At 36.0% G+C, this 26,012-nt stretch overlaps 1 protein-coding gene across 1 annotated transcript in view; it reads left to right on the top strand.

The window, feature by feature from the left end:
* The first annotated feature begins 10,236 nt into the window (after window positions 1-10,236).
* Window positions 10,237-26,012, top strand: part of ANO3 (anoctamin 3) — a 171,257-nt gene continuing 155,481 nt past the window's right edge. Inside the window, exon 1 of the mRNA XM_066187291.1 lies at window positions 10,237-10,468. Within this exon, the coding sequence (XP_066043388.1) occupies window positions 10,294-10,468 (175 nt within the window). The 5' untranslated portion in view covers window positions 10,237-10,293. The remainder of the gene's footprint in view (window positions 10,469-26,012) is intronic.

Below are 26,012 nucleotides of genomic sequence, written 5' to 3'. Positions count from 1 at the left end.
GACCTTTGTAAGCCCCAAAATGTTGCCAGAAATTTTGGCACTGTGTAATGCCCAAGGCACAAGATTTTGCAGCCAAAATTGACATTGACCTGCCTGGGACAGGGCCTTAGGGATCTGAAACTTAAAGAGCAGCAAGATGTGTGTCCTGTAGCTCACTCTCCAGCCTTGAATTTAAAGCAATTGACACAACACTGGATCTCTCTCTCTCCCCTCTCCCTTACCCTTACATTCTTCTTCTCGAAATGTATTTTAAGCCTGACAGAAAAAAAAATCAAAACATCAAAGATTCAAAACCTTGCCAAGTGTCTGATTCTATCTGGATATTCCAAAGTTGTCAAGTGCCTTATCCTGTCTGGATGTTCCAAAGTCTGCAAGCAAAAGTTCTTTATGTTGAAAACTCTGAGAACTTTTATTTTTCCTTCCTCACACCACCTACAGTATATCCAACTACCTTCCCCTAAATCCTCTGAAAAAGACCAAATATTTCCCTTACTAGAAGTCTTTCCTGAGGGAATTTCAGAAAGATTAAAATCTTGTCAAAATTAAATCAGGATTTAAAATATTGAAACCATTAAAGATGACCTTGAACTCTTTTTTTACCCATGCTGGAGCTGCCTAGATTTAACCCACACCTGTGAAAGAAAAATAACACTGATCATGCACTACACAGAACAGATTTCTTTTCATTTGAGAGAAAAAACGAATATAAGTACATAGAGAATGGTTGTCTATAATTATGACTTAAGCACCATTGTTATTGTTTGAAATTAAAAATTCTGCCTAAAAGTTTGCTTAGAATCATAACTTTCCTTTGGATATCAACAAGCTAATATTCTTGGAGATATGAAAGTAGATGTTTGCCCTTTATTTTAGTCAAGCAATGGTGTGTGTTATTGAATTATTGTATGGAATATTTGTAGAATAATTAATGGAGGTATTGAATAATACACGTTTGATTAACTAACCAGTCATTCAGTCCTTTCTCTTGAATGAGCTCCTGTTGTTGGGGATACTGTTGTACTATTTATTTTGTAGACATTCATTTACCAGAAGATATCACAGTGCAGACTGCAAGGAAAATGAAGTATGAAAGAAAGGGATGAAAAAAGGCAGAATTGTTGCCACTGCAATAGCTTTTTCAAGTTAAAGGGCTACAAGGAAAAAAAATAAAAAAGGGAATTGTGGATGGGTCCATCCTAAGCTAAAATTGATGTGCGACAATTTTCGTAAATTCTTACAAAAATTCTATGCATGTAGCTTTATCTGTTCTATCTAGGAATTTCTAGCAAGGCTGCCTTGTTTTTGTTATGGCTAGAGTTTAACAAACTTTGCAAAAGGCAATGCCACTAAACTGTAAACTAGATCTTAGGTCCTTTTCTTATTAACTAACTCAGTCTCTTCTTTGCTAAAGTACTTAAAAATTCTTTACTTATTTTAAAACTAACTTGCATTTCTACCTCATGTCTGTGTAGATTTATGTATTTTAGTTTTTCTGAAGGCTCTAATTCAATTCTCACATTTCTGGGCACTCCTGGGTCTGTGTGGATTTGGCCCAGGGGGATTCATACTCCAACACAGGGATAGCTGGTGGTTATAGACTGCCTTTCTTGTGTTCCTGGTTTTCAAAAATATTTTTTTATATAACCCTGAAAAAATCTTGTCAGAAGAATATTGCTTGTGTTAAAGCAGTTGTTCTGTGTATACTTTTAGAAGGTCGTAATGTACTTTGTGCCCTTTTGTACTTTTGAAAAAAAAATTAAAGGAATGTGTTTCTGAATAAAATAATACAGAATTGGTGTTTTCTTATTGAGATTTCTGTGATGTCAAGTACCTAATGTTAAATCCCTGTGCTATTAACAAACTGCTTGAACATTTCCCTGCATGAATGAAAAATAAAGTACAGTTTGAAGAGTATAGATGTTACTTGCAGACAAAATAAAAATGAGGAGAGCCCTAAGCCAAAAAATTATATTTTAAACACTTAGGATTATAAACCTTGTTTCTTTGCACTGCAATGACAGAGTATGTTCTGGTTCAATATTGTTTGTGTGCATAAATACACAATGGTAAGCTACATATATTGAAAATGTATATTGGTTTAAATTATCTTTAGACAATATATTCAGAAACCAGAAAGTCTAAAGATTGAACACCTTCGAGTTTGGGGTTTTTTTTTGACTGCAGATCATTAAATCTCCCTCTAGTAATTGAGTTTTCCCAAATTATTTTCCTATCTCACTTGGAAAATTTGGTGACTGTGTGTGCCATCTGTTTACTTAATGGTTTTGGTTTTAAGTCCACAGAGAGAATGATTATTGCTGTCTTATTCTAAGATAAAAGCTTACTAAATTATGCAAGTAATGTTGAGATCAAGAAACATTTTGCAGTAAATTTAAAGGGAATCGAAACTTGTTACCTGACAGTTAATTCAAAATTAAAACCTACTCTTTCCTCTCAGGAACACTAAATAAGAAAATGAAAGCCATAAAACTACACTTCCAAGATGGATTATTCAGTATTGCTTGGAAAGATATTTGCAAAATATACTCAAGTTAATTCTTCATCAGAATGTAGCCAAAATTACGTCACTTTTCTACCAGCTTAAAAATGATGGAGATTATGTAGTAAAATAATCACATTCCTGTAGTGCCTACATTGATTCAGCAGACTGTTCCTGGATTACTTATAGAAGATAGACAGTGTTTTCTTTCCTACCTCTTTATGTAATATGATTAACTGCTTCTGTCAGAATCCAAATTGTTAACTCTTCAATTAATAAAATAGGATCATCAAAAAGTCTGCTAAAGGAGAAATATTTTAAGAACTATCTTGGTTTTTAACATCATAATATCTTTATAGTCTCTTTTTCTATTTGGTACAAGAGGAATTGCTGATTTCTTATATGTAAATCAAATTAGTTCTCTATACATTGAGGTTGGGTTCAATAAGATTTCTTACTTCTTTCTTGCAGAATAATATTCATGTTTTTGAAATTACAGATGCTCGCATGCACCTTAGATTTTGTTTTAGAGTACCCACTGTCTTATTGTGGAACAAGGAAGTCTGCATTTTAAGTTGGTAATTGATTATTTAGATAGTGTATATAAATTTAGAAAGGTTAATTAGTCTTGGAGAATAAAGTAAATCAACATGATGGTTAGATTTCTCTGTGAGAAGAGGAAATACCTTTTTCTGAAAATGTCACTCTTTTGCTGAGTAACAAAGCATTTAACAATCGAAGCCCTACAGTGTAGCTGGGTGTTCAGGAAAATCCTGATCTTAATAGCCAACCAGTAAGTGCTGCTTTGTGTTATCTCTTATGAAGAAAGAACCCTAGAAAAATTATTGCATAACCTTTGCAGCAAATGAAATCCTGTATATGGTGTGGGGAACTGTCCCAAATGGGTGTACTTGAGATCACCCAAAAAATCACCAACAAGGGTATGAGCAAAAGTCAGATTTAGTATTAAATGACAAAGCACAACAGATTAGTTGGCCAGATTCACTCCACTTACAAAGGACAACTAAGGCATGACAAGGGAAGTGTTGTATTTCTCTGGGGAATGGTTTTTCCCCCCAAGACCCCTAATGTCTGTAACCATATGGTTTGACCTTTCCTTCCTTTCTTGACCTAATTGGCTGAGTGCCAGCCATCCTCCCTGAGTGAGAGACTAGATAAGACCCCTGTACTTCCTTGTTCTTTCTCTTGCCCCCTGGAACCCTTCAAGAATAAACGCCTTGGAATAATCCTGGGGTAAGAGCCTCCTTTGGAATCTTTTGTCCTGTCCCTCTGAGATATCCCTCCAAAGCCTCTCAAGAGCTAGTCCCGGAGGGGGCTGTGGGGGGATATTTACAGGGAAAGCAAGTAACAACAAAACCAAACAAAATCCAGGCAATCAGAACAGAAATTAGTTTAAAACTACCTAGGAGTGTGTGTGTGTGTGTGTGTGTGTGTGTATAAAGACAGTGTAAACAAGGATGAAAAGGAATGTGGCATAAAGCTTAACAACACTTAGACTTAACAGTACTTTAACTTAACTTATACCTTAATTTATAGCTTAACCTTTACAATATAACAGAGAAATAACACTTAACAGCATTTAGCCTAAGTTATAACTTTACCTAACTTCCAGATTTGTTGTAGTATATGCCCAAAGGGTATGCAGACAGACAGACACAGTCAGTGCAAGATAAAGTGCCTGTGGAAAAATCTCCCTCAGAGGTCAGTGAAAATACTCACTTCAGATGCTTTTGCATCTCCTGATGGGTGAAGAATCAGGCCTTGAGGAGTGAGAGTACCAGACCAGGACACATCGTGTTTCAGGGATCCTCCAGGTATAGCAAACCTGAGGGTTTGCTGGCTCTCAGAGGTGTCCCACTCAGAAGGACATTGCTGGCTGCAGGCCTGCTGCGGTCCAGGAGAACTCATCTTGGATTGCCATTAAAAGGTGGCAAGAGAGTGGGCTTTGGTTGTAACATCCTCGCCACAGTTTGGGTTGGCACTTTGTTTGAAAGTGTGAGATGTGTGAATGTTATTCCATTCAGGCCAGAGAAGCATTTTCCAAAGCTGGTCATGAGAAAAACAGAAGCTTGTTAGGAGTTCCTGGGAGCAGACAGTGTTTTGATAAACTCAGAAAGAGCTGAGCTAGGTGGTGTTTTCAAGAAGAAGGCCTAACAAGCTTTCCTCACATCACACTGCAGCCTGGAAAGGAGTGTGTGTGTGGGGGAATACAACACCACAGGAACCTACTTGCACATTCTTCATAATGGCTGCTTAGGGTCACACTGAGTTACACAGGTTCTTCAGTGAGTATTAAGACAACTATTTTTGTGCCTTCCTTACCTATATTCATTCACTTTTCTGTTTCTCTTGGAGTTCTTAGCAAGAACTCTGGGAAGGAGACCACTGGGCAAAGGGATTTTGTGTCAACTCTTTCTTTTCTCTTCTGCAGAGTGCTGTCCAGAAAGGGTATCTGACCCGTGATGTGGGGTGTCATTATTGTTTGTGTGTTGATGAGAATGATGGATGCATAAACTAGGAACAAGGTTTGCTCAAGAAATGCTCCAACAGAGTATGAGTAACAGCCTATAGATTTTGTCACAGAGCATCTGCTCAAAAAAGCTGTATCTTCCTATGTATACATATCCGGCACAGGGGAGGAAGTAAATATGGAATTTCTCACTTCTCATACAACAGTTATTCATAACTCATCATATTTTTCAACACACAAATTCAGCAAGGCCTTAGCAGTGAGGACAAACTTGATTAAGGTAAACCAGAAAAAGAGCTGAGGCTTCAATGCGCTCAGTGGTAGGAGCTAGATCTGCTTGCATGGTCTCAGGAAGGAAGAAACAAGGTGTGCTAGAGAAATATTAAGACATGCCTTTGTTGATGAGCTCCATGAATGTCTGTCTTATTCCTGAACATGGTTATGACAAGAGAGGATCAGCATGTCGCATCCATTCACCATTAAGGCTATAGTATTTTAGAGCAATCATTGTGAATGAACAGAACTCTGTCCAAGCAAAGTAGTCATGAATCTTGCCCCTTCCATTACACCAATTCCTGAACTCTGATGTGTTGGTCAAAATGAATGTAATATTAACACTTCTTGCTTGGAAGTATAAACAGTCAGTTCCCTTGTAATAAGTGAGCAAGCCCCACAAAAACACCTCAAAAAACAAAACTGAAAACAAGATTCTACTTTTTCATGCAAGCTGGAAAAATAATTTTGACATTATGTTATTTTTTTTTTATTTTGAGAAAAAAGTAGTTACAATGACTGAACTCTACAAATTAAATTATAAATTAAATTAAGTAACTTGGTTTGGTATAATAAAAGTTGAATGGCTTAGAATATTTACAATTACTTATCTCTGAAAAACATTGCCAGTGGCAAATAAATGTTGAGTTACACTTCACAACATGCAACTATTGAAATTTTGCAGGGTCAGCCGTATTATTTGAAAATGTGGCAGATATTTAGAAGCATGATACAACTGAAGAATAAGAAAACAATGTACACATGTGTCTAATGACCAGATTTATTAAATATCATTATTGTTTATAGAGCAACCTTATAAAAGTAAAGCAGCTTAGACAGAATTTGGACGAATAGCGTGTTCTAGTGCTTTTGGTTTGGTGAAGTATTTGTATATGTGCCTTTAAGTATGGAAATAAAGTCCTGAAAATGACTTCTGTTTCCATGATACTTAAAATACTTTTATATTCTATTTATATGAGGTATATTGAGATCTATATTTGTAAAACTAATATTTTTTAATTGCCTAAAGTGACAAGTCTTGGACAGTGCAGGGAGGAAGAAACAGAACAACTGAAAATTACTCGACAAATAAAAAAGAATTTAACCCAAGTAAGTTTTTGACATCAATTTGAGGAGAGGAAAGAGGGCATAGAAAGAAAAGCAAATATGCCAGAGGAAATGGGGCTTCACCTGCTCCCAGACTAGATTAGCTGTGCAAGATGAAAGTGGATGAGTAGTGTTGGTTCCTGAACCTCTGGTTTGCTTTAGTGTGAGAGAAAGATCTATAGTCATGTGCTGTCTTTCAGGTCTTCTACTGACCACTAACAAAATGCATTGTTTTTATATCACCACAAGGAAATTGAGTTCCACAGACATGGAACTAAAAATAAATTTAAAGTAATTGTTCTTGACAATACCTAATCATCTTCTCCATTTAAGAATGTCTCTTACCCTGCAGTAGAATTGTTTGATATTTCACAGGGTTTGCATATGCTGCATAGTGTGTATAGAGAATAGAACTCTTTGGGCACTATCTAGATTGCCAAAGGAACAGTACCCTCTCTATTGTTGTGTGCACAAATGTGTAGAATCGAAGAGAAAAAGCCCTGTGCAAATTAAGAAACAGTCTGCCAGAGACTGGAAGAAGTGATCTGTTTTAAAACACCCTTGGAGCTTGGGGTGGGTCGGGCCTTGCTCTGGCGAGGTAGTGCCCAGCCCCATGCCTCCCAGAACCACAGTGTCTGTCAGTCATGGCTCGCTGGAGGCAGCTCCCCAGTGTCACCTAACCCACTCCTGAGTGGCCAGGAGACCAGAAGTCCCACTTGGAAAGAAGTCCCAGGGTGGGCTTTAAGAAGCCTAGCCACAAGGCAAACACATTGTCCTTTAAACCCGCTTTCATCTTAGAGCCTTTCATCACTGGAACCCAAGATTTGTGTCTGTCTGTTTTTCTGTATCTTTCCTGCCTTTCTGTTTTTCTTCCTTTTTACTTTTTCTAACTCTCCTCTCATGGAATAAAACATCAAATGAGTTTAAAGGTTTTCTGTGCTCAATGGGCAGAAGTCTATGCTGTGATCAGTGATGTAATGTTGTATTTAGTCTTTTGACAGTGTTCCTTAATTTTTTATAAACCTTTGTGTAAACCTGTCGCCCTGATCTTTTTCAGCCTTCTAATGTTTGCATATTTGTAGTAGAGTTTTTCACAAATTTTCATGTAAACAAAGAGATTGTCTATCATTCCTCTCTTGAGGAGAGACAATTGATGAACTTCTAGTTTGACTAGTGGGATTGGAGAGGTGACAACCTCATCCTCCAATCTGTGGTCATTGTCCAAAATCTATATAAGTCAAAGTAAAAAAAATAAACTTCCTTCTTTTTGCCCTGACAACTTAACTGTGTGCATGTCGTTCTTTTCGTGTCCTATAGCGACATAAACCTTTGTGTAGTTTTTTACCTCTTATCTGAGTGGAATTTTCTCCTTTGCACCTACCCAGAGCAAAACAACCTTGGTTTAGCCCGAGGTTTGAGTGACTTGGGTGTAATGCAGTCACAGACTGCTGAGATGTAACATGCTCTTAATTGATTAACATGTTCAGAGTTACATGGGAAACTTAACAGCAGCACAGTAATGAGAGAAAAAAAAATTAAATCGCATAGACATTAATGTAACTGGAGAAACATTAACCCTTCAGATAAGGGTTTGTACAGGAAGTAAAATTGCTTGCATATCCCTGAAAAGTTACAAGAACCCAGAAAAAGCTAAGAAAAAATTCTTGGGACACTGAATATTGAAGAAATTATCCACTCTCTGGGCATTTGTGGTGTTCTACCTTTAGAGAATTAAGCTGCTTCTTTTTTTTACAAGTTACACTACACTGGACTCATTTATGTAGCACCTCTGTGTAAAATACATGTTTTAAATTTTTAGAAGCAAAAGTACAAGTACAATTTAAGCTATGAATTTTTATTTCTTTTTTAATGTAAATTGATAGAGCTCTTGTCTCCTGTAAAATGTCTGAAAAGTTTAGCAGCTACCATTTTCATTTGGGGAAGTTTCTTTCAGAAGACAAAGTAAGATTGCTTCAGCCAGCATAAATGACATAAGTAGAATTTCCATTTTTAAGAGGAACTGGAATAGAAGGCTATTTAAAAAAAAGATGCATTTTTCTTTTCAGATATTTTTGCCTTTTCCCTTTCTTGATGTAAGCCGTGCTGGGTTTGCCTTCCAAAACCCACATTTGTTTGTTTTTTTCCTGTTATATAACCCCTTATAAAGTTTTGTTCAGTGTTGTGACACTTGCGTCAAGCTTTTCCTGTCCCTGATGTGCATTAATTGAAGTGAAATGAAAGCAAAACTGTCACATATTTCTGGTCTCCTTGGAAAGCTTCCCCTCTGATGGATATTTACAATCCCATTTCCCTGTTTCTCTACTTATTAGTATTAGCCTTTTTTCCTCAGTTGGGTTCCTATCTGCAATCATATCCCATCTAGATATTATCGCATAGAAATTCCCTTAACCTAAATATTTAAAGCAATTTCCCACTGGTAAATTGATCTATTTATTTCTTTTAAAATATAACTGGGTCCCGTTTGAGGATATGTTTCCACTGCAAGCACATGGAACCTCCACCAGCTCCCTGCTTGCATTGAGATTATTGAGGATACCACCATCAGCAGCTCAGTTTCAAACCTGACATGTTTAAACCTGACGTTTCAACATTTTTCTGGTTGAGTTTAGGATTTTGGATCTGTCCTGCTTTTGCAGGACAAGGGAATGTTTAGTAAAATCTGCATGACTGCATAGATCTTTTGTTTTCCTTTGAATTATTTTCTTCTCTTTCTCACTGTGCAAAGAGAAAATAAGAAAGGGATAGCAAACTAATAGCTGGCGAATTGTACATCACCTTTTCTGTAGCTCAGGTTTGGCAATTTTTCTCATAGGGCCTGTTTTAATAACTAATTCATGCTTTATGTCCCCTGCTATTCTTAAGGGATTTAAGAGTTGGCAGTGTACTTCCAAGCCTCTTAATGCAGCGTTCCTTCCCCTGGAGCATCTCCTTGCCCCTGCCTGGCTGCTCTGCAATCTTCCAAGCATCTCCAAGAGGGTGACTCCTTCAGCACTGTTTGGAGTGCTCAGAGGTCTGCTGGCACAGGTTAGAAAGAGATGGATCATTTTCATCTCTTGAGTTCCGTTGATTTGCATTTAAGGAAACAAAAACAATATTTTAAAAGCTTGAAAGATTAAACCACTTTCCTTAATATTACTCTTGCTTAATATTTTCTTAGAAAGACACATTTTAATACTCAAGACTCTAAAATAATAAGCAGTGAAACTGTGAAGCATTTCTTACTCACTTTCAATGAATTAGATAGCTTTTGGTAATTTATTCTCCTACACACATCCCATACAACGACTTGAGTGTACACTAAGGAAACACAACTGTGGCACAAGTAACAAGGCACAGATGCCAGGATGGGTTGGGATGCACTCGGTCCCATTGGTCTTAGCCCCTCCCAGCTGGGGAACAAAGTGTGAGTTAGACTCTTAAAGTTAGGAAGTTCACAACTTAGCAGGCATACAAATGTCTCTGCTTATCCTTGCTATTTTCCTGGCAGCTATTTAGAAATGTCATAATGTGGTTGTCACTGCAAGAACAGAAGAGCTTTTTAAAGTAGTAGCTTCCTATTTTAAAGACAAGTTGCAATATTTAGCAGATGCTCCAGAGCTGGAAGAACAGCTTCATGGAAACAGTGTCTCTGTGACTGATTTAACAAAAAAACCCCAAACAAGCAACCAAAAAAAAACCAACCCCAACAACAAAAAAAAAACCCCAAACAACAACAACAACAACAACAAAAGCAACAAAAACCACCACCAAAACCAACCAAACAAACCTCTGAATGTTCTGCACTGTTGCAGTCTGTTTTTTTGTTTTTTCTTTGTGATAGGAAGTTATTTTTGGACTACAAGTTTGGGCAAGCTGAACTAAAACTAGCTTCTCCTTTTATTTGGATTTTGTTTTTAATTTGATGCCTACTGAAACTATCAAAATGTCAGCTGCTATAATTGAACTGGATAAGATTTCATCAGATGAGATTGAGAGCAAAAGGGATTCCAAGCCAGATTTTAAGCAAGGCAAATTCAGTCAATCCTGCGCTGATTATCATGGTTTTCAACTTCACTGCTCATCTTCTGCACCAGCTGGTAAGCATGCATTGATATAACTTTTTCCCTCAAATCTGTGTCTACTTACTCATGTAACATGTGGCAGATAAACTCTTAAGACTCAACAAGGAAAAACATAGGAATTGTTGCTATTCTGCCAGCGTTATAGAAATTAATTTTTAGTTCAGCTAAAGGGTAGAAAGAAATGATTATTTGAAAAGAATCTGTGTCTCCTGAACCCTCTAGCATATCGCAGGGGTAATCCAGGAGCTTTTTGCCTTAGTATTACAGGAAGATGAGCTTTGCATAGGAGATCATGTAGTTTTTGTATAAGTTAGAGCAGCCCGAGCTGCTGTGATAGGAGACTTTGCAAAGTGTGTCTATAAGCTGTGCTCTCTAGTGCCTATCACTGTGACTCCTTGACTGTTTTTTTTCTGGGTTTTTGTCATATGTAAAGAGGGAAATGCAAATTGCTTGTTTTTATATTGGGCAGGTGTCATGTATAGGTAGAATAGGTCCACAAAAATGTAGATTTTTGTGAGCATTGTGAAACTTGAATTTTTCAAAAAAATTCATAGTCATGAAAAATTCAGACTGTAGCTGCCATGGATTGTCTAATAGAACCAAGGAGACACATCTGAAGTTAATTAATGGAATCTCAGTTAATCCCTACAAGTCTTCTTAAGCATTGGATAGTTCTTCCCCTAGGAAATACCTTCTGAGAATGGCTACTCCTTTATCTTTTGGATTACATACGTATTAAGACTTTCACCACTCCCAAAGAATAATTTGATTTTTGTCATGTTTTCACTTGCCCAGAACAAAACACAGACTTGGCAAGTGGACAATATCTGAATGTAATTGACACTCTATATCCTGTGATAGGACAACTGAAGTGCAGTGGAAGTCTGCATATTTCAGATTGGCTGAAGTAGCTGAATATGTGAATAAAATGGTAATATTTTAAACTTTTTGACAAATGTTTGGAACATTTTCTAGTTATAAATTCAGTTCTTACACTTTAAAATGGTTGAATTGTTGGGATCATTCTTTAGCAAGAAAAGAAGATGGCCTGTGCTTTCCCTAATACAATTTTTCTAAGTTCTCTAAAGCCTTCAGTAACGTTTGTAAAACAGAATTTGCGTAGTCGATGCACTTCTGAAATTTTCTCTCATATGTCATCAGGGTTTGTAAGGTCAGGAATTAGGTGTCTGTCTGTTCTCCTGGGATCCTATTACATAATTTTTAAAATACCTCTCCTACCCCAAAGAAGTGTCACTAAGGAACTTGTGCATGTGCTAGGTGATTTGCTGAGCTATTTTCCTTAAATGACAAATGAACCTCTTTAGCCTATTTTGTTGGTAAAGAATTACGTGAACTTCCAGCATAAGCAACATACTATTGCTCAGAATTCTGCACAAAGGAGATAATAAAAAACCCACACTTCCTTGTTTGATTCTTTCATTCAGAAAAAATTATTATTTTCTTTTAAGAAAGATTTTGTCTTGCAAGTATTTGTTGCAAACACTATTTAATGTTCCTGAAACAGAAACAGTGCTAACAAACATCTCTGACAAATGTTTTGTCACAGTTTGGAGATTTTCTTGGTTTATATTTTTGCATCTTGAGCAGAATCAAATACTGATGTATTGTCTTAGCATTTTGGGGTGTTATAAATGATCACTTAAAGGAAATGCCATCTATTTTTTTTTTACCTTCTAAAATTTTCCTTGATATATTTATTTTAGCAGTCTTTTGGCAAGCCCTTTGTTGTTTCTAGTGTTATGCTGTGTTGGTTGAAGTCTGAATGGAGAAGTGTAAACAAGTCCTATTTGCCTTTCACATGTCTTTTCCTAAAAGGAACTTCTACTTGCTCAGCCATGGCTATTGATAAAAATAAACAACTCTTGGTTATAATACAATGACGGGCCCTATTTCTTCGAGTAGACTATTTACCGACAATGCTGTTTGTCAGGCAGAGGAAAATTTCAAGCTGTGGTAATTAACAGAATTTTCTCTCTTAGAATTTAGGTTTGGGTCGGTTTGGTTTGTTTGCTTGGATTTTTTCCAAATGGCAATATGAAAATGTCCAGGGAAATCAACATCCTACACCTGGGTGCTGCCCTGAGGTTTGCTAATGTTGGCTTCTCTGCCCCAGGGGATTCCAATTCCACAGCTGCAGCCTTGGGAACCTTATATTTAGTGTCAATGAACTTAAGATTTTCAAGTGGTTTTTTTAAAAAGATTTTTTTAAGGAGTCACATAAAATTGTTCGTATCAGCAACAAATGATTGGAAAAGGTATGTAAGCTATGAAAACATTAGGTACTCAGTGTTAACCTACAGAAAAGCCATAACAAAGAACACTTCCTTGTTCTTCTATCCACTTTGCTGTTCACAGTATTGTTTCTTTTGAGAGGCTTATTGTGTAGAATTTATTATGCAGTGCTTGTCATAAAATTCTCTTGGTATGTAAAGCAGAGAATTCAATATAGAGAGATTTCACTTAAGAAAAGCTTTCCATGTACTACAGAGGTGTTGCTAACTTTTAAACATAAGACCTACAAAAACTGAGTAAACTGGTATCCTGAAACACACTCTGATGTTCAAGAAATGTTGCTGGGACAGAAAAATATTAACCATATTTTTAATTCATTTAATTTTCAATTCTGATGCAGGTACCAATCCTGTGGTAATTTTTTTTGGGATCTGCACATACATCAAAATATACAGCATATTAATAACACTAAAATAAGAACAAAAGTATTGATAAGTTCTGAGTACAGCCTACAGATTTTTTTCCATGTAGAGCCTAATTGAAAACTTAAGGGGTTTATCACTTGCAGAAAAATAGTGGGACATTGGTTTAAGAAATGAAATACGTAACCAAGATCAGCTGATGAATACCCCAGGAACAGATCAGAGACTGTTGTTGGCTTCCAGGGTTCTTGGATTACCTGGACCCCAGGTGAAAACTTGAATGGGGCAGTGACACTTTAGACACAGCAGATAATGTGGGATTGGTAGGGATTGACATTTTAGAGATGTCAAGCAATCTTTAATAAATCAAGCTTACCTTGATTTTTAAGATACTTTCCCTGCAAAGAATTTTTAATGCAATATATAGCATTGAATGCAAGTGTCCCAGCCACAGCAGTTTTTCTTCACCAATGGAAAACAGTCTGTTCCTAATATAGAAATATAGAAAACCATTTATCTGCTGTACTGGCGAGAGTAGAATTTCCTCCAAGACCTGGTCTATTTGCTCTTCAGACTTCTTACTGTCAGCAAAGCTAATCTGAGTATTACAGATGGAAATATTTGTGCAGATTTAAACCCTATTATCCCAGATTTGGGATAATTTGCTTTTCTACTTCATCGCCTGTTCGTCTGGAAGAGGCTGAAAACACCTGACCTACAATCTTTATTGGCCAAGTCAGAGTACAGCATTCGAACTGTCCTGAAATTAGAAATGCATGAAATCATGTGGGTTTGCCTCTGTGACTTTTAGTAGAATGATACAATGCTAGAAAAACACCTGCTTGTTTTTGCCTTTCATGTGGCTCTTTCACTTGATGAGTTTTTTTGGGGCACCTTCTATGGTGAAGAGAAAGGAGGAAGAAGAGAATATTAGTTCATACAGCAATAGAGACTGGGGTGTAAATTTATTTAGTATGCCCTTGGTCTTCAGTGCTGGCAAGAGTCAATCTTTTTGCTACTGAGCTTAAAGATCCACCATGAGCTACAACTGGAAGATCTATTGCTCTTTGGCACTACCCTCTGAACTAAAATTTCATTAATAGTACACAATATGAGCCTTTATCTAAAGAATAATTCAGAGAGGCCTAACATACTCAGGCATTCAACTCTGCCCTGGGATTCACGACTTCAATCCTTACATGGCTTAGATAAATGGAAACTTAACTGAATATAAAAATTTAACTTTTCCCAGAGGCATAATTTCTCTTCTGTGTTCTTCCTTCATTTAATAGGCTATTTACTTTCAATGGAGAATGGGGTTGTTCAACAAACTCCAAGAAAAGATACTAGTGGTTTATAACAGATTTTATTTCCCAAACTATCTCAGTAGCAACAGAAGTATGTCTATATAAAGAATATGTTGACCTCACAGATCAAACTTTCCTTGATTTGAAGTGTGAGGTCAATACTTGCAAAACAGATGAGTGCAGGCTTGGTAACAACAGTGAAAAAATGGAACCAAGAGTGAAGTCTGAGCACTTCTCCTGTAGCACAGTGTATCTTACACTTGCAAAGCCTGAATACAATCATAAAATTCTAGTATCTTATGTTAGAAGTGGGTCTGTCTGCTTAAGTCCTTTTTTCTTGAATAATGAGCATAAATTGATAAGCAGGTGTCCAGTATATTAGAAGATACAAAATGACTCAATGTAGATGGGGAGGTCATTGAGGAATTTCATGTTTCTTAAAAGTTAAGTCTTGAGTTATGTGTTTATATGCAATTGTAACAACATGTTTAAAAAAAAAAAAACAAGTCTGAACCCTACGAGCATTTTAAGTAGAATGGACTGATGACCATGAATCAATAACTTTGGAAAGTAAAGGATTCTCCTCTGGTGATGCAGAATACAGTTGTATTTCATGTTTGAGCACTGAATTAACTGTAAATTCTGATGGCTGTGTCTAGAAAATATGCAGTCAGGAAACAAATTATGTCATTTATTACATTGTATGTAAGTTACTGCTTGCAGTGTTAGAAACCCTAAATATGGGTTGTTTCATTATTACATCACCAAAAATATATAGGAACTCTGGCAGACTATAAAGCCTTGTGATATTTGTATCAGCATTGTAATATTATCTACGTTAATCTGATTTAAAAAACCAAAACAGCAAACAAAGAAAAAACTTCCTGAAAACACAAGTCTGGTAAAATTTAGAAAGAACATCATGGGAGAGAAAGAATTCTATGGAGTTATCTATTCAGACAGCTGAATATTATAAATAGAAAGTTCTGAGTGGTTCTGGAAGACACAAGTGTCTTTTTCCAAAAGTACATAGTGAGAAAGGGTTAGGCTGCCTATTAGTCTCAGTCCTAAAATGTGCTGTTTTGCTGGTAAAATAATAAATTGGGAATGGTATCTTGAGGAATTATGTATCTCTATATGCAAAAGTTTTTGCAATCATTTAGATCTCTCTCATCTTTGTGCTCCTGCCTTTGGAGGGGAAGAGAGAAGGCATGTTGAATATTACTTATTTTAAGGTGTTGTTAGCAAGAAAGGTAATAAATTGTTTAACAAATTTGATTCAAAGGTAGATAATCATGTATGTTGAAGATGAACTGTTTCAGTCCTACCCGAGTGCTGAAATGCATGCTAATTTCTACAGCGCCTTCTCGATTTTTTTTCCTGATGCTTCCTTTTAGAAATTAAATTCTTTTATTAGCAATGTCTTCTCCTGGTAGGTATATTAACTGTTCCTTTCCCTAATTTGTTTTCCTCCCATTCTTTTCCTGATCTAATAAGGAATAACAGGCCAGTCATAGTGGGCATGGCACTGGAACTGTGAAAAGGAGGTCAAAACTGATTTTTGGTTTCCCTACTAGGCATTTAGAAAGAACTAAATATGAGAAATTCATAAAATCACTAAACTTGAGTCAGTCCACATTTAAGCTGTTTCTCATCTTATTTTGGTACACCGTTACCTTTTATATTCTAAAGGTTTTGATTCTGGCACTCAAAAAATATCCAAGGAAAACACGCTTGAAATATTAGTTTACTCAATCTTTCCTTCATCCAAAAAACATTGTGCTGAACCTGAAAAAGGGAACTAATGAATCACTTAAATGAACCATCAAAATCTCATGTTGCTACAGTCTAGATTCCTACTGTCTGATTCTCTTTTGTCCAAGGATGAGACATACAAGGTCTACATGCTTTCTCTTTCGGGATCCTGATTAAGGAAAGCTCTGTTAGTGTAGCTTTAAAGATAAAAATACTAATGAATAGAGGTTCTTGCCCTGTCAGCTTTGGCAAGACAAATTTTTTTTTTTTTTTAAACTCAATGCCAGTCTGACAGAATAAAGACTGGATTTAATAAAGCCAGACTTTCAGAAAAGCAGTTTCTGAAGTATATTAATCAAAGTACAATAATATTGGCCTGTGTGTTTCTTAGAAATGTCTGTCTTGAAAAATCCATGCACTCTGGAAGTTTTCTCCCATAAAATAAAAAAAAAAAATGGAAATAGAGAATATGAATTTGCTAGGATGGTTGGGTTTCCTGCTCTTTGAGACTCTATAGAACACCTAGTATGTGTTGCCAATTGTTGCTGCTCACTTCAATTGACTAAACTTTCTAGCAATACTAGATGGAAATTGGAGTAATTCAGGAATAAGGAACTCTGTGTCTGTATGTTTATACACCCTTTTATTTTTCTTTATAAAAACCTGAGGAGAGCATAATCTTCTCAATTCATAGGTAATCAAAATAAGTTGAATGAGGTTCATTCCAAATGTTGACATCTTATTCTTCTTGAGAGTGATTTTGGCTTGTCTTCTGACTAATTTAACTAAATGATGTAACCAATGCTCGGGGGGTTTTATCTTTTTTCTTCATTTCTAGAAGAACACAGTTTATACATTATTTTCACACAGGATATGACCGGCTTCTTCACTTACCTAAGGAAGGAAATAGTGAGGGCCACTCAAACAATACAAATTGTTTTTCCTAACTTATTTATAGACATTGTCATCCTCAAAATTCACAGAGGATGATAATACAATAGCTTTTTGGCATGTTCTCTTTCTGTTAATATTATTTGTTACAGTAGAATTAAGTGTGATGCCTATTACTTTCATTTTTATAAATTTTTCCTTCCTGCTTTTCTAATTTTGATTTCCATATGCTTTTCTTCTGAACTCCTTTGCTTTGCTGGGAAAAGCAAAGCACAGATAATGGGGAGGTGTGGGAGGGACTGTTATGTATTTTTGCCCTTCATAACCCAAAGGAATTCATATACAGAGTCAGGTCAAAATCACTTGTTTGAAATCCTGTTCTGGCAATGATCTCTATCCGCTATTTCAGAGGAAAAGAAAACAGGAAAGCATGTTGGTCAGGTTTCCAGGTTTCTATCTTCTAGGATATCCTACTACTTGATCCAACTTAGCGTGAGCACTGAGGTGTTGCAGGAGTTACGGCACTTATCTTGAGGAAAATCAGTTGCGCAAAATGCAGAGTTTAGGCACTTGAGGTAGATGTTCCTATATCACAGCCTTCACCTACTTCCAGCCTGGGGTTAAGGGGTACAAAATGAGTCTGGGGGAAAAAAAAGACTCTCTAGAGCTCATTGTCCTGTGATTATCCTAGAGAACCCTAATAACTAACACACGGAATTTAACTCATAATCTTGTTTTCCCATTTTGTCACCAATGTTGATTTGTTTCTTTCTGTATAGATCATATTTTTCAAAGTTTAGCAAGGTCTGTTACTCTCATTTTTCTTCACAACAAGAAGATATTCTCCTCTTCCTTTTGTTTTACTTGAAAAGTACTTTATAAAGCACTTGAAACAATCTTCCTCTCTGCTCAAATTCCTAACTTTTTTCCTGGCCTTTGCACAAAAGTAACTTTTCTCATCCGCCTCACCTGGCCATCAGTGTTTTTGGATTCAACTCATTTGGGACTTTTCACTTCACATTACTTTTTTGGTTAAATCAGTTTTCTCATTCCTTTCCACTTTCGAAGTGATAATTATTTGTAAGGATAGTGTATTTTAAACATGCATCTTTAGTAGCTTTCTTAAAACCAGTTGTTTATCTTTCAGTTCCTTTCAGTACCTTAACATTTATTATGCCACTTTTTTAATACTCTGACTTGTTTTTCATTTTGAGACTGCAGCTTTTTCTTGTGGTGCCACATGGATGAGTTTCCACAGAAACTATAAGGCTTTGTACTAACTTGGGCTAGAAAAAAATAACTGGACCTTAAGTTTTGACTTCCTTGTTTATTCTTCAGCCTTTCCCATTTGGCCCCTTTCATGCTGTTTCAGGGCTACCAGTAAGCTCTGTGTTTGTTACTATTTTCACATTTAAAAGAGGAAGAACATAATTGTGGAGACACTGTATTCAGTTTACAATCCCTCTGTCAACATTTGTAATTTTTCAATTCCTTTTAGATTATCTTTATATCTTAAAGGTTTAGTTCTTGTACTTCTTGCAGTCGGTACTGATATATTACAAGATGCCTTCTCACTGCAGGTTCTTTGGCATAATTTTAGGCATGATCTAGAATCAAAGAGGCAGAGTAATTGGAAGTGTTTGGCATAGTATTCAAACCAAGGATTGCTTGTAAAATTTCTACTAATCAAAAAATCAGACATGACCAGTATTGAGACTGGAGTTTCCAGTATTTTCTTAACATAGAAATTGTGGTCTGACAGTTGCACTGCAGATGAAGTTATTGAGGTGGTTTCTGTCTCTGCTTTATTTAGAAATAAGACTTGGAGCAAAAATTAACCTTTTAATATTTTCTTTTTTCTTATTACTGTGATTTAACCTCTGCAGGCAACCAAGTATCATGCAGCCATTTGTCACTCCTCCACCAATGGGATGGGGGGGAAAATCCAAAGGACAAAAATGAGAAAATTTGAGGGTTGAGATAAAGACAGTTTAATAGGTAAAACAAAAGCAGTGAATGCAAGAAAAGCAAAAAAAAGGAATTCATTCCCTGCTTTCCATAGGCAGGTGGTCAGCCATCTCTCAGAAAGCAGGGCTCCATCAGCTGTAATCATTACTTGGAGAAGACAGAAGCCATCACTCCAAATGTTCCCCATTTCTTCTTCCCCCTGCTTTATATACTGAGCATGATGTCATATGATATGGGATATCACTGGGTCAGTTGGGGTGAGCAGTCCTGGCTGTGTGCCTTCCCAACTCCTTGTGTGTCCCCATCCTACTCTCTGGTAAGAGAGGCAGAGGGAGCACCAGAAAAGTCATTTGCATTGTGTGAGCACTGCTCAGCAATAATGAAAACATCTCCATGTTATCAATCCTGTTTTCAGAGCAAATCCAGATGACAATCCCACACTAAGCAACATACTTATAAAACTGTAGTGAATTTACTCAAGAAGAATACAGAATTTTGGCTGGCAGAGCTTGGCAGCTCCATGTGGACGTTTTAGGACAAAAGCTGAAGAGTTGTGGAAAAGCTATTGTCTGTTGATGGTGAAGAAGCCCATCTCTAAGACTGAAAGCATGATTCAACAGTTTCTATAAAGAAATGAGCCTGGGATGTGCATGTGACTGATAGACTCTGTAATCAATCACTAAAAATAAATTAGCATTGTCTTACTTAGATAATGAAATATGTTGACATATTTTTTTTTAAATTTGATTTTTTAGGTTCTGGAAGCCCTCTTTGATTTACTTTACCAGAAATTACTATGTTAATATGATAGGTCTGAGAATTTGAGCCTCTGGTCTTAACATGCAATCTTTCTGCAGAACATAAAATTAATAGTTAGGCATAACTTCATGGCTAATTTATTTGTTTTGTGCATTCTCCTATCAATAAGCTTTCTGACTCCCTTTCTACTTAATTAACATGATGGGAGATTTGTACCTGGATATGTGACTGTACTGATCAATAGGTAATATGTGCTTTGGTTTTTTTACCTCTGTGTTCACAGAATCATTGATTCATTTCTTTGTATGAGTATTGTAAGAAACAAAAGCTCAGCCTGTGCTTCCTTGAAATCTTTGAGTTTCAAATTTGGACTATGTGATATCCAAGCCAGGTAGAATCTAATAGGATATCTAATATCCTCACTCTGAGATGATAAATTTTTGTATTAATGCAATAATAAAAAAAATTGAAATAATAAAAATAATATTGACATCAGCAACAGCAAAAACAACAGCAACAATAATAAATCAATCAATCAATCAATCAATCAATCAATCAAGTGTTCATTAGTGGTCCCTGCTGTTCAGTGGCTTCTTTGGAGTCCTTTGGCTTTCGTACATTTATTGAAGTATCTAAAGCTACTTCTAGTTTGCGTGGATTCTTTCTTTCTTCTTCTTTTTTTTTTTTTCCTGCCATAAACTGAACCCAGAGAAAGCTTGAGTAATCTGTCTCTATCAAAGAGAAAACTTTAAGCATTTTTTAATGCTTTCTCCTGCTAATATTACTTTTGCTGCCAATGTTCATATTCCTGTTTCTGTGCTATGATTCTCATCTTTCTTAATGAGAATTTGAAATAAATTTTGTGATTTATAGTTCAACACATCGTCTTTAATATGAGGAATGAAAAGAAACACATCCCTCTAAGGGTTAATGCATTTTCTTGAAAAAAAAATTTGTATGAATTCTAGATTTCTGCTGCAGTTGCATATAAGCTTTGTATAGCATTGTCAATAAGAAACCTCTAAATATATACAAACATGGTCTGTTTTGAGTTTAATTTAATCTACACAACCAGCAGCTCTCATCCATTAGGCTGATTTTCATATTGTTTCAATATTCAACTTAAATTAACATAAAATGGTGTGTAGGTGCTCCTGGGCTTTTGCATCTACGGGAATAGTGCTACAGGACCAACCTAGGAGGATGCTGGTGGCATGGTGCTGTTAGAACTCATGGTTAGTAGCCACTGACCTGTGTCAATTCTGAATCATACAGAGGATTTGTTTGGAGTGCCACATCGGGCATTTGGCGTAACAGAGATTGTTTAAATAACTCTGTTCCACGCTGTTAACAACATCATAGCCATCATGTGCTTGTGCCCACAATTGTTTAATTTGCTGGCAGATACATGACCTGAGAAGCTCAGCATGTTGAAGTTATGTGGAAAGTATTCTCATTCAATCGAAATTCCATTAACAGACATTCTTGTTTGCGGAGTTCCTTTTGTAGAAAGAATGGGGAAACAATTACAATGGCTGGGTTTTGCTAGTGGGAATTCACATGTTTTTTCTCATGTGTTAAACACTCTTTTATAGGCACCTCAGTCTGGGGGAGAGGGAGGGGAAGGAGATATTTTTGTACAGAAATAGCTGCTTTTAAAAATATAGACATGTTTATCTATGGCATGACAAATCAAGATGATCAAATGGGATTTCTTCCTGGAGGATTAACTACTTCTTTCTTTTCCCTATCCCCTTTTTTAAAGCTAAATGTTTAAACAGTCCAGGAAGTTTGATTTCTAAATCCCACTTCTTACTGAGTATTTTTATATTTGTCTTACACCAAAGTCTTGTTTAGGGCTAGTTCCATAATTACACCTGATTGAGGTTAGTCTTTTCATTTTCAGAATTTGGAATCTAATATTTGTGGTAATACATTCCTGCTACACGGTGGGTCAGATTCCAGAGGGATTGAGTTAGAACTTGTATTCAAATCATCTTTTCCAGATTAAAGCAGATTTACTTGTTTTCTCACTACTGACAGTTTCCAGTACACAAACTGAAAGACTTGTTTAACCTGAAGGAAGAATCTGTTGAAGGGAAAAAAACATAAATACATTGATGTTCAGTGATTATATGTTTTGATTATTACATTTCTTTGTTGGTTTTTAGTAAACGGAATAATTTTGGTTAATCTTGTTCTTATCATTAAAGATGTAGCTGCATTAAGTGTTTCAGGGAAAATCACAAGGTAGGTATATACTGTGTTATATCCTCTGTTAGCTGCTTTTTTCCTCTACACTACTACTGAAAATTAATCATCTTCTCTGATCTGAATGTGAGCACAAGCAGTTACCATTCTTCTGCACTACACTCTTTCTCATGTTGATTTTTTTCATAACACCAAAAAGTTTAAAAATCATCCCTGTTTTTTTCCTCCATCTTTTGATTTAAACAGCTATTTGTAATAATTTCTTGAAAACGGGAATGTTCATGTATCAGAGGAAGATTTATTTTTATCACTTAAATGCTTTTCAGAAGGATTTTAAAATTTGTTTCTTTTGTTTGGTTTGTGTGGAGGGTTTTGCCTTATTTTGAATTTATTTGATAGCATAGATATTAGCCCAAAGACTTGCAGGTATTGGCTGCATAGAAATTATTAATAGTCCTAGCTTATTTCCTTCTTTAAAACTCGAAGTCTCTCTTGATATATAATGATCACATGCTACATTCACACAATTTTGTGTAGCGTGGTAAAATTATAGACTTCTGTGCTTACATATTTATGTTCTTGCTTAAATCCACTTGAAGTGGGTCTGCATTTGATAAATTCTCCAAATCCTTCCTGCTCAGAAAAATTATCTGAATAGATTTCACATGACTTCAACTTTTTTGAAACACTCCTTGTTAAGGATAACATTCAATGGTCATGGTTTATCAAAAATTTCAACTGGCTGTGAGAAGTTAAAATTTTCATTATGTTGGTGTAATTTTTTCATTAGTTCTGCCCATTTTTATTCATGTGAGGTGTTGGTATATTTTGATCACACCCCACAAGGAAGCTTGAACAAAATTTATGTCCTGATTTTATCAAACAAATTAAATATCAAATAAACTCAAAAATTTTTGTGGCTTCACAACAATGTACAATATATTTTGCTTGACTTGATATAAATTATGTAAATCCTGGCAAAACAAGTTGCAGGCCTTACAAAGCTAATCAAATGAAGAAAAGCTACAATAATTTTTTCTTGTACTTAGATATAGGAATATCTAAAGTGTTAAAGAATGCCGTACAGATGGGAATAATTATTATTATGGAAATTTTAACTTTTTGGATATAGAACTGGAAATTAATACTGCCAAATATGTCAGGATTAATTGTAAACATTATACTGATTAGATTTTTTTTCCATCACTGGCTGACAAGCAAAAGGAGTATGATCTAGAAGAATAGAAAATAAAAACCTGTGGAAGTAACATATTATTTTTACCACAGTAATGTTGCTTTGATTTTTTTCAGCCTTCTGGTGTTTGTAGTGGAGTTTCTCACAAATTTTCATGTAAAGAAAAGTGATGCTTTAGAAACTGTTCTTGATGTTTACATACCTCTCAGGAGGAAGGAGAATTGATGGACTTCTGGTTTGACAAGTGTGGTTGGAGAGGTGGCAACCTTTATCCTCCAATCCTTGGTCATTGTTCAAAATCTATATAAACCCAAGTAAAAAATAAACCATCTTTTTTTTTTTTTTTTTTTTCCCCTGACGACTGACAGCATGCGTGTCCTTCATTTTGTGTCCTCTAGCAACCCAGTATTATGAAACACACATATGATATGGAGATACAGCAGTGAGAAGGTTTAATTCTTCACTTGGATAATATGTACCAAAATGTACACATATCTGAGGAAGAATTCAAAATAGAATCAAATTCGAAATGCTGCAGAATGCAAATGTTTTGTCTGTTGCAAATATGCCATTTAAAAAGAAAGTATTTATAAAGAGAAAACTGAAGCCTTAGAGGTAGCTGAAGAATTAAATGCAAAATATGGTTTCAGAAATGTAGATTATGTCAGGAAGAACTCTTAACTTCTGCTGTTTAAAATGAATTTCTTCACAAACATAATGTGAGCCAACTTGGGGAATAGAATATATATGAATTGGATGATCTCACTTAGCAGAAGAATTTTAAGTGCTAAGTTACAGTGAGAATGTAAGGAATGAATGTTGCCAAAATGGTATGTAATGTTGCAATATTAATCACATACTTTCCACTGAGCTTAAGCAAAGTGCAGAAAAGTAATGGAGTCTCCCCTTTGGGATTGTCAATGTTGGCAAACAAGAGAAAAAGGAAATACTTATTTGAAGCATGTATATCTGCTCTTGACTGTGCTATTGCACTCAGATACGTATGACTATGGGCTATCAGTGGCTAGAGGCAGTTCCTGTATTAAGGAAAATACATTTTATAATGTGTTTTTGGCCAGCTTGGTATCACTGGATCTTGATAGTTGGTCCCTGGAGACCCTTATGCTGTCCCATAGGAACATTACTGGCAAAGACAAAGTGGTGCCAAAAACTAAGATGCTGGAGGGACAGTGGTCCAAGAAGCAAAGCTTCCAGTTTAGATAGATTTGATCACATATATTTGATCATACCACTAATGTAAATTTTTTGTCTTCAATTTGGCCAGTAGTTCTTTGAATCACAGAGATTGTTTTCTCATTGGGAATTTCTCTGGCTCCCTTTTGTTGCCAGAGAGCAATACTTTGCACTGCAGAACCTCACCAGCCTTGACTGTGTTGTATTAATCAATTTAATTTATAATAGATAGTAGATAGTAAGTGTTGACTAAAATTTTGTCTTTTTTAACAGCCTTGTATCTAATGGTCCTAAATGGTGGCTTCCAGCATTTTGATATTGGACAAATGAGAACTCAAGAGGGTTTTTTTCTGTTTTTTTCCGCTCAACAGCCTTCCTATACAAAAGCTATAATTCCACGAATACCTTTGCAACTAAATTTAACTACGTACAAGTATGTCTCATGAAGCAATACTCAGATATTTTCAAATTTTTAAAAGTATTTGAGAAGTTCTGGTGGTGTTTGATTGATTTTCTTGATTGAAAACTAAATTGTCTTTGGAAATATTTTGGGTATCAGAAAAGCATTTTTCACTATTTTTACTAATGCAAACATTTTTTTTTCCTGTCCAGTCAGGTACAAGGCAGTTAAAGCTTATTCTTTTGCACCTATGCCTTTAAGTTCTGTATTTGCTTCATATAGTGTGAATTGTGATGTGTTTCTGCTTGCTGCTGTGTGGGGTTTTTGTTTGTTTTTTTAAATAGAGTTCAATATTTGAAAGAGGAGTTAGGTTGAAGGCTGTTTCTTTATTTGACTACCTTGAGGTTGTTCTTTTGGCTTTCCCTCTTCTCTTGCTTTGGAAACATGAAAGTGGTGTAAGAAAGGCTGACTGAATGACACCTCAGCTACTGCTCTAGTCCTTTTCCCAGGAGAGGCCCTGAGCAGATGTCACCAGCTATTTTCAGGTTTCTGGAGTCAATGGGGTAGTAGCCTGAAGGAACAAATGGTGGAACTAGTTGAAAAAGTGTCTTCCTCAAGTTTTTCCTGGCCTAAATGCCAGAATGGAATAAATAAGAATTGTTCATGCTGGGGTGTTGCTTAACTTGGCTTGATAGATGTCATATTTCAAAGGCCAGGCATGTCAACGGTTGATAAAATGCTCTCTACTTTTCAAATAAACAGAAACTCCTCTGTGTTTAGCTCTTGAAGGGAATTGAATAGAATACAATGAACAGTTTATGTAACATGTAAACCCCATGTTAGCCTTTTAAATCCAAGGTTGCTAACTGTGTAGAAAATGTCACAAAAAATTTATATACTTTCTCTCACATCATGTAGAATGCATGGATAATTTTATGAGGGCACGGTTTTCTTCTTGCCCGCTTGAGGCCTGAGCTCACAAACCGACTTCTGCTGTGGCTGCAAACACACAGGACTTTGCCTGTCAAAGCCACTGTCCCACTGTCACTTAGTGCTCCAGCAGCACTGTGTCCCAAGGACTAAGTCCTCTGCTGGGCTGGAACTTCTCTTTCTGGGGAGGTATGCTATCTGTTGGTGGCATGAGAATACTTGGGGTGAAAATATGTTTTGCTACAAACAATGCCCCAATGTATTCAAACCCTTC

The sequence above is a fragment of the Chamaea fasciata genome, unplaced genomic scaffold (assembly GCF_029207755.1).
Source record: "Chamaea fasciata isolate MVZ Bird 193981 ecotype frontalis unplaced genomic scaffold, bChaFas1.0.hap1 SCAF_7, whole genome shotgun sequence".
Lineage (NCBI taxonomy): Eukaryota > Metazoa > Chordata > Aves > Passeriformes > Sylviidae > Chamaea > Chamaea fasciata.
The sequence above is the reverse complement of the archived record's forward strand: the minus strand, read 5'-3'. Positions and strand labels throughout refer to the sequence as shown.